The sequence below is a fragment of the Erinaceus europaeus genome, chromosome 4 (assembly GCF_950295315.1).
Source record: "Erinaceus europaeus chromosome 4, mEriEur2.1, whole genome shotgun sequence".
NCBI lineage: Eukaryota > Metazoa > Chordata > Mammalia > Eulipotyphla > Erinaceidae > Erinaceus > Erinaceus europaeus.
The window spans coordinates 69,862,712-69,876,483 of NC_080165.1; the positions used below are offsets into that span (position 1 = coordinate 69,862,712).

The following is a 13,772-nucleotide window of genomic DNA, read 5'->3' on the forward strand; positions in this document are numbered from 1 at the left end:
TCAGAAAGTCACATTTTCAAATTTAGGTGAATGGAGAAATTTTTCTATTTCCTTTACCCTCAAATCTATGAGGCAATGTCAGCTTCCCATAAGAGAGACTATGTATTTATTCACTTATTTGCTGGTCTTATTTATTTGTCTTTAATTTTGATCTCCAGCACACAGAAACTTAAGTATTTTGAGTAATCACATTTGATTTAGAATCAATCCTAAAGTGGGAAGGAACAAAGATCATTTAGTTTATACCACCGTCCCTTTGGAGAAATTTTAGTATGACGCTTATGCTTTAGGATATGTCCATAGTTATAAATTTGTAATTTTAGATTATTGTCTTGGATAAATATGCCATACAGCCCTGGCATGTCTTGTTTTTTGTTTTTCTTGTTTTAGAAAGAGACCACAGCATACAATCCTCCAGGCTTGAATCTGGGATCACCCACATGGCGAAGCAGCACATGATCCAAGTGAGTTACTTTGCCCATCCACTTGGTAATACCTTACGCAAACCTTGAATGAAGGAGCATTATCCTAGACTGAGAATTTGGGACCTGGATCTGTCTGTCATTGTCATTATTGAGTGATCTTAGAAAAGTTAAGTTTCCTTTTCTGGGCTATGCTTTTTCTAAATCTTTAAAATGAGTTGGTTGGTGTCAATGATCTTTAAGATCATTTCTTCCCTAGCACCAAGAGCAACACTCTGGCTCTGTGGTACCAGGGATCAAATCCAGAAGCTCACCCACCATTCAAGTTCTGCTTTACCCACTGAACAACCGATTGCAGTTACATTTCCTGCAAGTTTTCCTTCTATACATTGCCTTGTTTTATTTATCTCTACACACTACTTCAGGAAACTTTATTTCATTTAAAATTTAGTGTTGTAGAAAGAGAAAAAGAACCTAAGCATAGAAAAGAAAAAAAAATAAAGATAATAATATTATAGGGACATCTAGGCTGGTTTGGGGGAAATATAAATAACCTTGTTTTATTCTAAATTCAGCTCACTGGCTTATGATGAAAAGTGAAAGGTTATTATATGGACTTACTGGGTAAAACCAGATTTTATAAATAATTACCTGTCAGACTGTTCAACATAGACAAACATACACCAGACCAACAAAAACACAGACCTGTCATATTTCTGAGAGAAATGTACATTGAGCCTTCCTTCTCTGGGACTATAAGGAGATCAGGTAGAGTAAAATGAAGGCAAAGAAAAAAAAAATAAATATAGACCCAAACTTCAGATTTTCTCCTGTGTGTATACTTTAAAATGTATAATGTCTGAGAAAAGGTATTTTGATGTGTGTGAAAAATTAGTCCCTGAAAATTTTATACTATCTACTAGCCTGGCAGATAGAAACAAATACAGTAAATGCTGTCATTTTGAAAGCTCAAATGTTTACTGCAAGCTTATAATTTTCCATGATTAGGGATGCCAAGAAAAATAAGAACGATGATAAAAAAGAAAAGTTTAATCATACATTTCAACAAGCACAGATGTAACATCAAAACCCTTTGGCAATTTCTTGGTATTATATATCTTCTTTTTTTTTTTTTTTCATGCCATGCAGATCTTTTTTTCCAGAAGTACTTGGAAAAAAAAGGACAGGAAAGTACTTGGAACATAGAACAGGTAAATGATAGTTAACAAATGTGAATATGATGCCCAATCATATTCACTGATGCTCAAAATTTGGTCTTAAGAGGACTCTTTCATGATTCTAATTTTACAAAGCACACGATAAGAATAAACTTTCACAAAACGCACAGAATAACAGAAACAACTTCCTTGTTTTCAGTTTGAGTTTAATCAGACACAACACAATTATATTTGCTATGTTGGTTTGTTTCTAAGAGTAACAATGTTACATTAGTGGAGTAAATAAAGGCCAGGAGAATAGTTCAGCTACCAGCTAGCTACCCAATCACATTTCTAGACTAAGTGTGGCAGTACTTTGAAAAAAAGAAAGCAAGTCATTCTGGTCCCCCTTCTTTTGTTGATGTTTATTTCTTTGCTAATGTGTGTGTGTGTGTATGTGTGTGTGTGTGTGTGTGTGTACACACCTGTACATACTTGTGCACTGCGCCTTGGGGTGGGAGGGTCAGAGAAAGGAAAGGATAATAGGAGAAAAGAGTCATTGTGAAGAAAAAATTGCTGAAAGCAAGGAAGAAGGTATAAAAATGGCATACTATTAGTGGCATGGAGGGTCAAGATGTGGATAGTACATCAGGTCAGTTAGATCTTTGATTAGTATGAGTTTGCACAGTGAATGTTTGTCTCTAAATGTAGATATAGTCAACACAAGCTAGAAAATAAAGTTTGGGGGATAGTGGGAGGGAAACTGCCCTTTTAATTTTGTTTCCTTTGTTCTAAATCAGAATTACAAAGTACATCAAATACAACAAAGACTAAATGGTGAAAAGAAAAAAAAAAGACACTGTTTTCAAAATATTGAGTTGAGGGCAGTAAATCCATTCCAAATTAAAGTTTCAAAATTGTGTGATCTGCATTCTTGTCCACCTACACACAATCCCAAACATCCTGCCATTAATTAGCTAACTGGTCCCTCTAGTAAACAAGACTAAATGCTGAGGGGGCTGGGAAAGAACTGTAGTCAGCCAGTTGATAGTCACAACAAACCAGCCCACTCAATAGGATACAGAGAAGGGAAACTTGCTTCTTCTTTTTTCTACTTTATCCAAGTCAAGGAACAGAAGTCACCTTCAGAGAACATTGCCTTTTCTGTAGTCAGTCATATCAGCAGGCTAGAAAAGCCATCCCATTTCTGCGGTAGGCGCTCTGTCAAAGAAAAAGAAATCTGCAATGAATTATCACACCAAGTCTAACCAGGAAAAGGAGGCAAAAAAGCAAGCTTTCTTCCTGTTTTGTAGACTCTACTGGCTACAACTTAATAGGGTGCTTAATCTGAACATTTCTGGTGGCAAAACTCTAGCAACCACTCTATTAGAAAGTCAGTGTGGTTAACAAGTGGTTAGTGATTCTATTTTGGGAGACCAGGAGATATGCAAAATAAGACATCCATTCTGTTAATTGATTGGGCTTGGTTAGGCCAAAGAGAAGTTGTGTTGAATATGTTTGTCCTTTATGAACATGTGTTCTCTATTGGACATGCTCAAGAATCACTTCTAACTAAATATCTTAATAGCCTATAAATTACTGACTCATTATAGCCTTCCCAAGCCTAATTTATAGTCACAGGGAAAAGTTATGGGAATAGATACTAATAGAGTTCTTCCTCTCTTCCTAAAATATAGTGATTTTTCTAAGGAGTACTATACTTTTTGACATCATAGAACATTTGAAAACAGTTTTAATATAGTGTATATGTAGTTAGACATACACACACATACATACAGATGCATATGTGGATATATTCATCCTGGGATAAAATAGTTCTGAAAATGAAAACAGGATAATGGATACAAACTACAATAATATATTCTAGTAAAGAAAGTAAAAATGCATGGTTTCTCACTCCAAGGTATGTATTTTACATTTCAGACGTGGAAGCAATGGACTACACAGGGCCTCTGGGACTTGTACTGCAGCTCATGTGAGACCCAGACTAAAGCAGAAGTAACATCCAGAATTTAGTAATACAATTCCCCTCTTCATCACCAACATTCTCATTATGTAACTAGAAATAGTCACATTTAAATTAACCGTAGAATTTAGTTGGATGAAATTTTTCTATACTTGGGGTCAGGTGGTGGTACATCTGGTTGAGTGCACATGTTATAATGCACAAGGACCTGAGTTCAAGCCCCCCCCCCCACCTGAAGGGGAAAACTTCACAAGTGGTGAAGCAGTGTTGAAGGTGTCTGTCTTTCTCCACCTCCCTACCCCCACCCTTTCAATTTCTAGTTGTCTCTATCCAATAAATAGATACTTTAAAAAACTTGTTTCTATAATCTGTTTTCAGGAAAAAAAGGCAAAAGTCTTACATCAGGGATTTTTTTTTCTTTTAAACTAATGATTGTTGAGTTGTCCTGGATTCTATATACTTTCAATTCTAAAAATTTACCTTCACAAGCAAACCGTTTTTAAGACTTGTGAGAACTATGGTGGTCATCTTTGAGAGGTGGGAATAGAGAACTTTGGTGGTAAGTGTGCTGTGGAACTACACATTGTAATCTTGCAACACTAATAATAACAAAAGATATATATTTATTTTCCCTTTTGTTGCCCTTGTTGTTGCAGTTGTTGTTGTTATTGATGTCATCGTTGTTAGATAGGACAGAGAGAAATGGAGAGAAGAGGGGAAGACAGAGAGAAGGAGAGAAAGACAGACACCTACAGACTTGCTTCACTGCCTGTAAAGCGACTCCCCTGCAGGTGGGGAGCCTGGGGGTCGAACCGGGATCCTTGCTCTTGGTGCTATGTGCGCTTAACCCGCTGTGCTACTGCCTGACTCCCTTGAGTTTAATTTTTAAAAAATGATCAAACCTCATTTTTAATTACATGCATAGAGGAAAGTGGATTCAAGCTTTTTAGAAAGACTTTCACCAGATTAATGTTACAAAAAAAAAAGATTTTCTGGGGGCCAGGCGATGGCACATTTAGTAGAGCACACACCTTACCGAGCGCAAAGACCTGGGATGCAGGACCCTGGTCCCCTCTGCAGAGGGGAAGCTTTGTGAGTGGCAGCGCAGAGCTTCAAATGTTTCTCCTTCTCTCTCCCTCTCTAATTCTCTTTCTCATTTTCTATTAAAAATGTTTTTTTAAAAATAATTTTCTGTTATTCACAGAATTCATTTAGCTTCAGAACCTTCCCTCGAAATATCCTGTTCACAGAATTCATTTAGCTTCAGAACCTTCCCTCGAAATATCCTGTGTGTGCAGGTTGTAGGCTTTGGAGTCATGGCAACTTTTTTTTTTTTTTTTTATTGGCTGGTTAATCAGTTCACTAGTGTAGTGAGAAGGAGCAAATAGCGGCTGGCACATTCCAGGCTTCATTCCTCAAAGTTTACCACTTATCCTTTTGTGCCACAGGACATTTGTGGATTGGGAGCAAACAGTCTAAGAAGGACTAGGAAATTCTAACTCTAGCTCCTAAGACTGAACTGGAGAACATTGTTAAATGCGTTCCTTGGAGAGCCACAAATAACTTGCAGGAATGGATAGAGTGTCTTCCCACAACCACAGGCAGAGGAGCCTCGGGCCTTGAAACAGCCCCTACCACCATGGCTGCCAAGAGAAGCTTGTGCCAAAGGAATACTTTTAGCTTCTTGACCTTGATATTTTAAATATTACAGCTACAGTGACAACCTTTAACATAACATAATAGTTAAAGCACAGGGATGGTTTACATGGAGCTAAATGGACCTGGGAGTTAAACTGGATTCTTCGTAAAGGTAAATGGTTGGAGTGAGCTTTGCTTGAAAAAGAAGTTTTGGCTTCAGGGGCAGGTGGAGTCTTGGCTGAGCCCACCAGAGAAATGACCAAGCTTTTTTTTTTCCCTTTTCCTTTTTTCTTTGCAGGGTGTGTAATTTAGAATGAAATGGTTCTCTTGAATAGGAAGATTACTTTTCAAAGATTGCCTTCCCTTCATAGGTACCAAAAGCTTATAAACTGATATATAATAAGAACACACAAGCTTAGAGATGACCCAGATTTATGGAAGAAGTTCTTTCTAGTCTAATTCTCAAATGAAGAAACAAACAAGCATGGGTAATTAGTGAAGAACAATTTCAACAAGCCAATCCCCCTAGAGTTCTCCACCCTGAGTCACTGCTTTTTCCTTTTGATGTATAAAGAATGTATGTTGTCTTTGTAGGGTGATTATGAGAACATCTCAAATTTGGCATCCTTTTCAGAGTAAGCAACTTTAAAGGAAGATAGATGAAGACAACTCATCTTTGTGTCAACTGTGAGTTTCTATTTGTATTGTGAATGTTGAAACTAATTTAAACATTGTTTGGTATGAGGACCTTCCAGAGGCCACATTCTCATGAAATATATTGTCTTCTACTTCTCTCTTCTGTCAGATCCTACAACTGACTCCCATTTAGAAACAGACATTCTCAGTAAAACCCAGACCCTTACCAGAAACAGCTAAGACTTCTCATCCTCCCTGCCACTAGTAAGTGTAAATTAATCCAAAACACAATTCCTCCCATAGCATGTAGCAGCACATAGCAGCTCAGACATGTTATAGACAATTTAAGTGTTCTGAATGACTTGGTGCTCCTATGGGAATTTGTTGAAAATCTCAGACATTCTGACATTAGTCAAAGTAACCAGCAAAATATAAATATATTTTTAAGGAAACAGTTGTCATTATTCTCTTTAAATTGAGCATCAAATCACTTTCCAATTTAAAAAATTAATGAAGAAACATCGTTGTAGGGGGCCAGGGCAGTAGCACACTGGGTTAAGCACACATAGTACTGAGTTCAAGGACCACACAAGGATCCCAGTTTGAGCCCCTCCTCTGCTGGGGTGTGTGTGTGTGTGTGTGTGTGTGTGTGTCACTTCATAAGCAGTGAAGCAGGTCTGTAAGTGTCTTATCTTTCTTTCTCTCTCTCTGTCTTCCCTATCTCTCTCAATTTCTTTCTGTCCTATCCAATGGGGAAAAAATGGCCACCAGGAGCAGTGGATTTAAAGTGCAGGTATCAACAAGCCCCAGCGATAACCCTGAAGGAAAAAATAAACACTGTTTCACAAGACTGTTATATACAAATTTTATGTGCAATTTCTTATCTCCCAAAAATATGTGTAAGTGCACCATGGCCACCATGAAAGTATTATCGACCTCTGTCAGAGATCACTGAGTGCCCTAGCCTCTATTACATTTTTCTCCCCAAGTCTGACATTTTTTTTTTCATTCAGCTCTCTATATAATAATGACCTGTTATCAGAATTTCAATCTACCTGAATGATTAGACAAAATTTTTATGTACTGCACTGGGAATTGATAGGGAAGTGTACTGCACTGGGAAGTGATAGGGAACACACAAAGGTGTGTTTGGTTATGTATTTTTTTCTTTATGTCATTTACCACTGCTTTATTTATGAAGAGACACGAAACCAGTTGACCAGACATATCAATCTGGCCAGAGAAGTGTGGGCTGTGTCCTCAGGGCTCCTCATGTCAACCCCCTGGTTCATTTCCTTGATATATCTGTGTACGTTTAGAAAACAATTTTATTTTGCTCATAAGTATATGGACAAACTATAGAAGATAGTAGGTTTACTTTTGTCTTTTTTATAGGTTATCACAACTAAACATTTCAAAGAGTAGAAATTAATACTAAAAGGCAAAATAGATACCAACTCTTACATGGAATCTCAAACAAACAAACCAAAAAGTCACATTCACAATTCAGAAAATTGGGAATTGTCAGAAGCAGGAGTGGAGGTGATGAGAAACATGTGAAAGTCTCAAAAGGAAAAAAGAAAAAACAAAGCTATTTTAAGTTCTTTTTCTTCTTTCTAGATAAAAAATAAGACAAGGAAGCTAGAGAGATGAAGAAAGGAAAAACACCAAGGAACTGTTCCATTGCTTGTGAAGGTTTCTCTTTGCAAAGTGGTAGCTGGCCTCAAGTTCTCTCTTGTACTCCCTGCCCCTTTAATGCCAATAATCTGTTATCTCTACATGTATTAATCCTAGCAGCAAACTAAATAGTATATTAATGTCACTGAGATATGGTGTTTTTTCCAGATATTCTAGAAAATAATCAGTTTTTGAGTACATTATTTTTTTCATCCTTCATAATTAGTAATAAGTTTTCAGGGTGTGCCTGGGCAGTACTTTTAGAAAACAAAGTGAATTTTTTTGCCTATATTTAATAGGCAAGTAGTTGTCTATTAAAAACAAAAGATGTGGGGGCCGGGTGGTGGAGCATCTGGTTAAGTGCACATATTACCATGCACAAGGATCCATGTTCAAGACCCCAGTCCACACCTGCAGGGGGAAAGCTTCATGAGTGGTGAAGCAGTGCTACAGGACTGTCTGTCTCTCCTCTTTTCTGTCAATTTCTCTCTGTTCTATCAAATAAATAAAGTTAAAAAATAAAGATTAAAAAAAAGATGTGATTTACTTGCTTCCCAGTGAGGAAGTAATGAATGTATATGAAAAAAAAAAATGGTCTAAAGTGAGGCAGGAAAGAGAAAAAAAGAGCTATCTCCATTTATAAAGGACTTCAGACTCTGCAAATTTGCTTCTTATTCCAAGTAGATACCTGAATGGACTCTAGTTCCTCCTCTTCCTCCTTCACAACTACTTATTAAATATATCTAGGTGTCAGGCACTGAGTTTTGAGTTGGAAACAAAGATGAAGTAAGTCTTTGTTCTCTGTGGACTCAAGCATTAATTGGTGATGATTCTCATGCAAACAAATACTTGATCTCTGAGGTGATATGAATAAGACTTGGAAAGACAGGGGAAGTATTTTTAAGAGAAAGATTAAAAGTGGCACTTATCTTAAAAGAAGATAAATAGGCCAAATATCATAATCCTCTAGTTCCAAGCTGAATACAATCACATGTTATTTGTGCTATTAGTCTACCTAATCAGTTTAAGCTGTAGAGAAAACCACCTCTCCTTTCCAGTTCAGATTTGGACTTTATTTTGCTACAGCCTCTCCTGACTTTTCTTCCTTCTTTAAATTTTTTTTTTTTTTAGATAGAGGGGGTGACAGGGGAAGGAGAGACACCACAGCACCACTCCATTGCTTGTGAAGTTTCCCCCTTACATGGCTCTCCTGTGTGGTGGCTGGACTCAACTCACAGCAAAGTATGTGTTGTACTGGGTAAGTTATCTCTGAGTCTCTCTTTTCTGTTTTCTTAAACATTCAGGAAAAAAAAAAAGAATTTCAGTGTAAGGACTGATGTCAGCAAGAGGGCAGGATAGGAGGTCAAAGCGCCTCTATCCCACAAAAACAATAAACAATTATAAATAGACATAGTGCTGGGAAAGCTCTTGACTATAACAAAGGGGGAAAAAAAAAAAAACCTCACAGAGCGAAAAGAGGGATGAATGCATAGAAAAGTACAGAAAATGTGATTCTTGAATCATGGTCTTAGCCAGGCATCACGGGGTTGTGTGGTTATTGCTTTGTGCCCAGCTTTCTGGTTCCTGATGCACGTTTTCTCAGTGTCACCAACGCTGAGACACTGCTGCTTTGTGTCCTGCTCCTTGGCCAAGTTAGAGTCAAGATTTTGAGCCATTATTCCCTTTTTTTTGCTACTGTACCCTATTTCCAAGTAATGGCTGCACCATCAACACATGGCCTGCACTAACTGTTGTGCACTCCTCCACTTCTGATCCTGGGGACTTGAGTTACTATGGTGAGTTCCAGAAGCAAGATTTGGTTCCTATGGAGGAACTTCCATGTGTGCCTATCCCAGGACCCCAAGTGAACTACTGCTCTGAGTGCCAGTGTGCCAGATTCTGTGCCAAGAGGTGATCCCCTGGCTAGGGCTTCCTTCCACAAAGAAGAACAGGAAGACCCTTGTACCCTTAGCCATAGATCCTCCCACCCCAACAGCCCAAGACATCACAGCCTCTTGCAGGACCTCTGCAGCCTTGGGTATGGAGAACACCCTTTCCTCCCAGTTTCTGCAGATGTAATACAGATACACAGCTAAACAGGCTTCAGTTCTTGGAACCATGGGTTGGTTCCATGGACAGCTAGGCTCCAATAGTTCTGTAACTCCCATCAGAGAAAAATCCATAGGTTTTAGGAGTTCTGTGCCAGAAAGGGGACTTACGAATATGTATTTCTTATAAATCACACAGGCCAATATCCATGATGAATAGATGCAAAACTAAACACTCAGAAGGCTAGAAATGGACCTACTCTATGACCCTGTAGTTCTTCTCCTGGGGATATAGCCTAAAGAAGCAAAAACACTCATTCAAAATGATTTGTGTGTACCTATGTTCATAGAAGCACAATTTGGAATAGTTGAAACCTGGAAGCAATCCAGGTGTCCAACAACAGATGAAGGGCTGAGCAAGTTGTGGTCTATATACACAATGGAATACTACTCAGCTATTAAAAAGGGTAATTTCACTGTTTCACTCATAGACAGAAGTTGAACAATACTACCATGATGCCAACCTGACTTCTACTGGCAGACAACCTCACCAATGTATCCTGGAACTCCACCTTCCCAGAGCCCTACCCCACTAGGGAAAGGTAGAGACAGGCTGGGGATATGGGTCAACTTGTCAATGCCCATGTCCAGTGGAGAAGCAATTATAGAAGCCAGACCTCCCACTTGCACCCCATGAAAATCTTTGGTCTATACTCCCAGAGGGATAAAGAATAGGGACTCCAATGGAGGGGAGGGTATATAGAACTCTGGTGGTGGGAACTGTATGGAACTGTACCCCTTTTATAGCACAATCTTATCGACTGTTAGCTAGGGAAACAGATGACCTGGGATTGGAGAGTCTGGAATCAAAAAGAATAATCTCAGAGACTCAAATCCCCACCCCTTCCATGATAGCCATACCAATTGCAACCTAGGAAGGGCACTGATCCTCTGTCTTAAATCTACTCATCCTCCCTGGGATACAGGGAAGACCCCTGTCTTATACTTTGGTCCCTCCTTCATTTCTACCAGTATAAAGAGCAACCATTACTGGGAGTGAGGAGTTCTGATGTGAGTGAAAAGTACCCTGCCTTAGGACTGTGTCATAAAGTAGAATTTGTTCTTCATGCAAAAGTGTGGGTGCAGAGTCTGGTTTTTCTGTAACACCAGACAGCAATGGAACATATGTCCTGCTTTATAATGAGTTAGCAACTCATACTTGTTAGGAATGGCTATGGTAAAAAGAAAATATATGATAAACATTGGTGGCAAGTATGCAGAGAAAAAGGGAGCCATATACACAACATTGGTGGGAAATGCCTTCTGATACTGACGTTAAGGAAATAGTATGATAGTTGTTTAAAAAAGAACTACCATATCCAGCATTGTCACTCTTGAACCTGTATCTGAATGAAATCAGTGTCAAGAAGAGCTATCTGCACATCTATGTTAATTGCGACATTACTCACAATGACCTAGACATGGAGACAACCTAAACATACTTCAATAAACCAATGGATAAAAATGTGTGAGCATATTATTCAGTCATCAAATAGAAGAAAATATTTCACTTTTCAACACCATGGAAGGTGTTATGTTAAGTGAAATAAGTTAGATATAGACAAATACTGTTGGTTGTCACATGTAGCGTGTAAAGGGAAAAAAATGGATTTCATAGCATGGTGGTTGCCAGGAGTTGCAGATAGGGGAAAATGAGGAGGAACTGGTCAAAGACTTATAAGAAAATTATGTTTTAAGATTATAAATCTTAAATTTAAATTATAAGAAAATTATGCTTTCAGTTATAAGAAAATTATGTTCTGAGAATATAATGCATAACTTGATGACTACACCTAGTAATACAGTACTATATATTCAATATTTTCAGAGAATAGATCTTAACAGTTCTAGCTATAAACACAAAACAAAAAGAATAAGCTGTGAAAGATGATAAGTATTTTATCTTGCTCTTGTGGATAGTTCTACAATGTATATAAAACCACCACTATCTATCATTTAAATAAACACAATTACATATAGCAGTTATTCCTCAATAAAGTTGGAGAAAAATAAAGAATTGCATTATAGTATATCTGAAATTCATTTACAGACACTTAATTTCTCAAAAGTAGAAGACAGAAGTATTTAATTTTACTGTCTAAATTCTTACACATACGCATAATTTGATTTTTAGCAAATTATTGAGTCCTTATTGTATAAGCTGTGTGCTTGGTGATGCAAAGAGCATAAAAATAAGTTATATAGTCCTTGCAGTTTTTAACTTTTCCAATTCAATGTTAGTGCTTAAGTTATCATTTAAAATGAATTGTAAGGATATTCAAGGGTGGGAGGTAGTGAGGGTGAAAACAAGGAAGCTTTTATTATTTTAATCATAATATTTAATTTCAGATGCCATTTAAAGAGGCATGAGATTTGTTATTTCTTGAAGGAAGATAAAGATTAAAAAATGCTGAGATACACAGTTCTATGGTACTTTTTTTTCTTCCCTTTTTGTTGCCCTTGTTTTTTCTATGAAGCACTTTTATACCCATGTCTAATTTAGCCTTAGCACAAATAGTAAAAAAAAAAAAAAAAAGTTTTTTCTTCGTTTTAAAGTGACATGACTAGTAAGTAATTTAATATTCAAAGCCCTGTGCCTATATCATTAATCCACAGAGTCTTACATTACACACAAGAATCACCCTCCCCCATCAAATCTAACATAATTTATTCCACCTAGACTACTATAGACATATATTGTTATAGTCCCAAGAAATTAAATTCTTGATAAACATCACTTGGGTGCAATATTCTAGACTGAAGAATGATGAGGCACTTCTATGTGACTTGAAATCATCTTCAACTTGAAGATATTCTCAACTAGTACTTACTCTCCAAATTATTATTATTTTTTTCTCCAGCTTTATTGCTGGCGCTCAGTGCCTGCACCATAAATCCACTGCTCCTGGAGGACATTTTCCCCCCTTTTGTTGCCCTTGTTGTTGTAGCTTTGTTGTTGTTATTATTGTTGTTGTTGATGTCGTTCGTTGTTGGATAGGGCAGAGAGAAATGAGAGAGGAGGGGAAGACAGTGAGAGAGAGAGAGAAAGACAGACACCTGAAAACCTGCTTGACAGCCTGTGAGGCGACTCCCTGCAGGTGGGGAACTGGGGGCTCCAACCGGGATCCTTATGCCTGTCCTTGAGCTTTGCAACACATGCTTAACCCGCTGCGCCACCGCCCGACCCCCTCTCCAAATGAATTTTAAGAAGACTATATACTAAAAAACAATTTGAGTCCAAATTAACTTTGGACATCTTCTGTCTCCACTTCTTCCGAGTATACTGGTCTGAGAGAAGCTGACACTTTTGGTAATTTTAAAAGCAATCCAGGTGGGGGATGGGCGGTAGCGCACTAGGTTAAGTGCACATGTCACCAAAAGCAAGGATTGGAGTAAGGATTCGGGTTTGAGCCCCTGGCTCCCCACCTGTAGGGGAGTCTCTTCACTGGCAGCGAGGCAGGTCTGCAGGTGTGTCTGTCTTTTTCTCCCCTTCTCTTGTCTTCTCTCCTGTCTCGATTTCTCTCTGCCCTATCCAACGACAACAGCAGCGACAACAGTAACAACAAGGGCAACAAAATGGGGAAGAAAATGGCCCCAGGAGCAGAAAATTCGTAGTGCAAGCACTGAGCCCCAGCAGTAACCCTGGAGGCAAAAGAAAAAGAAAAAGCAATCCAGGTGATTTATATATACAGTGAGGTTTGAGAATGGTGGTGAAGTGGGTGAGTTTGAACTCTAGATGGTTCTATCAATAAATGAAGCCCTTTCAGAATCTGTCCAGTTTATACAATATGTATTTTAAGGAAAATTCTACTACTGACATTTAATTTAAAACATAGGAAATTGAAATTAGGGTTTATAAACCCAGATAGTAAAAGGGCCCTCCTGGACCCTCTATTTCCCACTTGTTGGTCACCTTCAGATTAGTCATTGCTTTTTCCTTCTCAGTCACTGGGATGCCCCTGTGAAGGAGCACAGTTCTTCCATGTTTAATTCTCTAATGAAATACAAAATTTCTAAACCAACTTGGGCGCATGGGGGTGGGGGTGTGGGTGAGGGCAACAAACCCTTGCTTACATTTAGAATTATGGAGTGGAAAGGTATTCTTATCAACCTCTCTAGTTCAGTTTAGTAATTTGACATGAAAATG

The 13,772-nt window shown here is 38.1% G+C and overlaps 1 protein-coding gene across 4 annotated transcripts in view; it reads right to left on the reverse strand.

The window, feature by feature from the left end:
• Positions 1-13,772, reverse strand: part of SUPT3H (SPT3 homolog, SAGA and STAGA complex component) — a 442,460-nt gene that overhangs the window by 16,333 nt on the left and 412,355 nt on the right. For 2 of the 4 annotated variants that reach the window (XM_060189913.1, XM_060189912.1), the window contains one exon: positions 1,790-2,819. The exons of 1 other annotated variant lie outside the window; for it this stretch is intronic. In XM_060189913.1, the coding sequence (XP_060045896.1) occupies positions 2,754-2,819 (66 nt within the window). In that variant the 3' untranslated portion in view covers positions 1,790-2,753. Of the gene's footprint in view, positions 1-1,789; positions 2,820-13,772 lie in introns of those variants that run through there. One more of the 4 variants, XM_060189909.1, reaches the window with a different exon arrangement.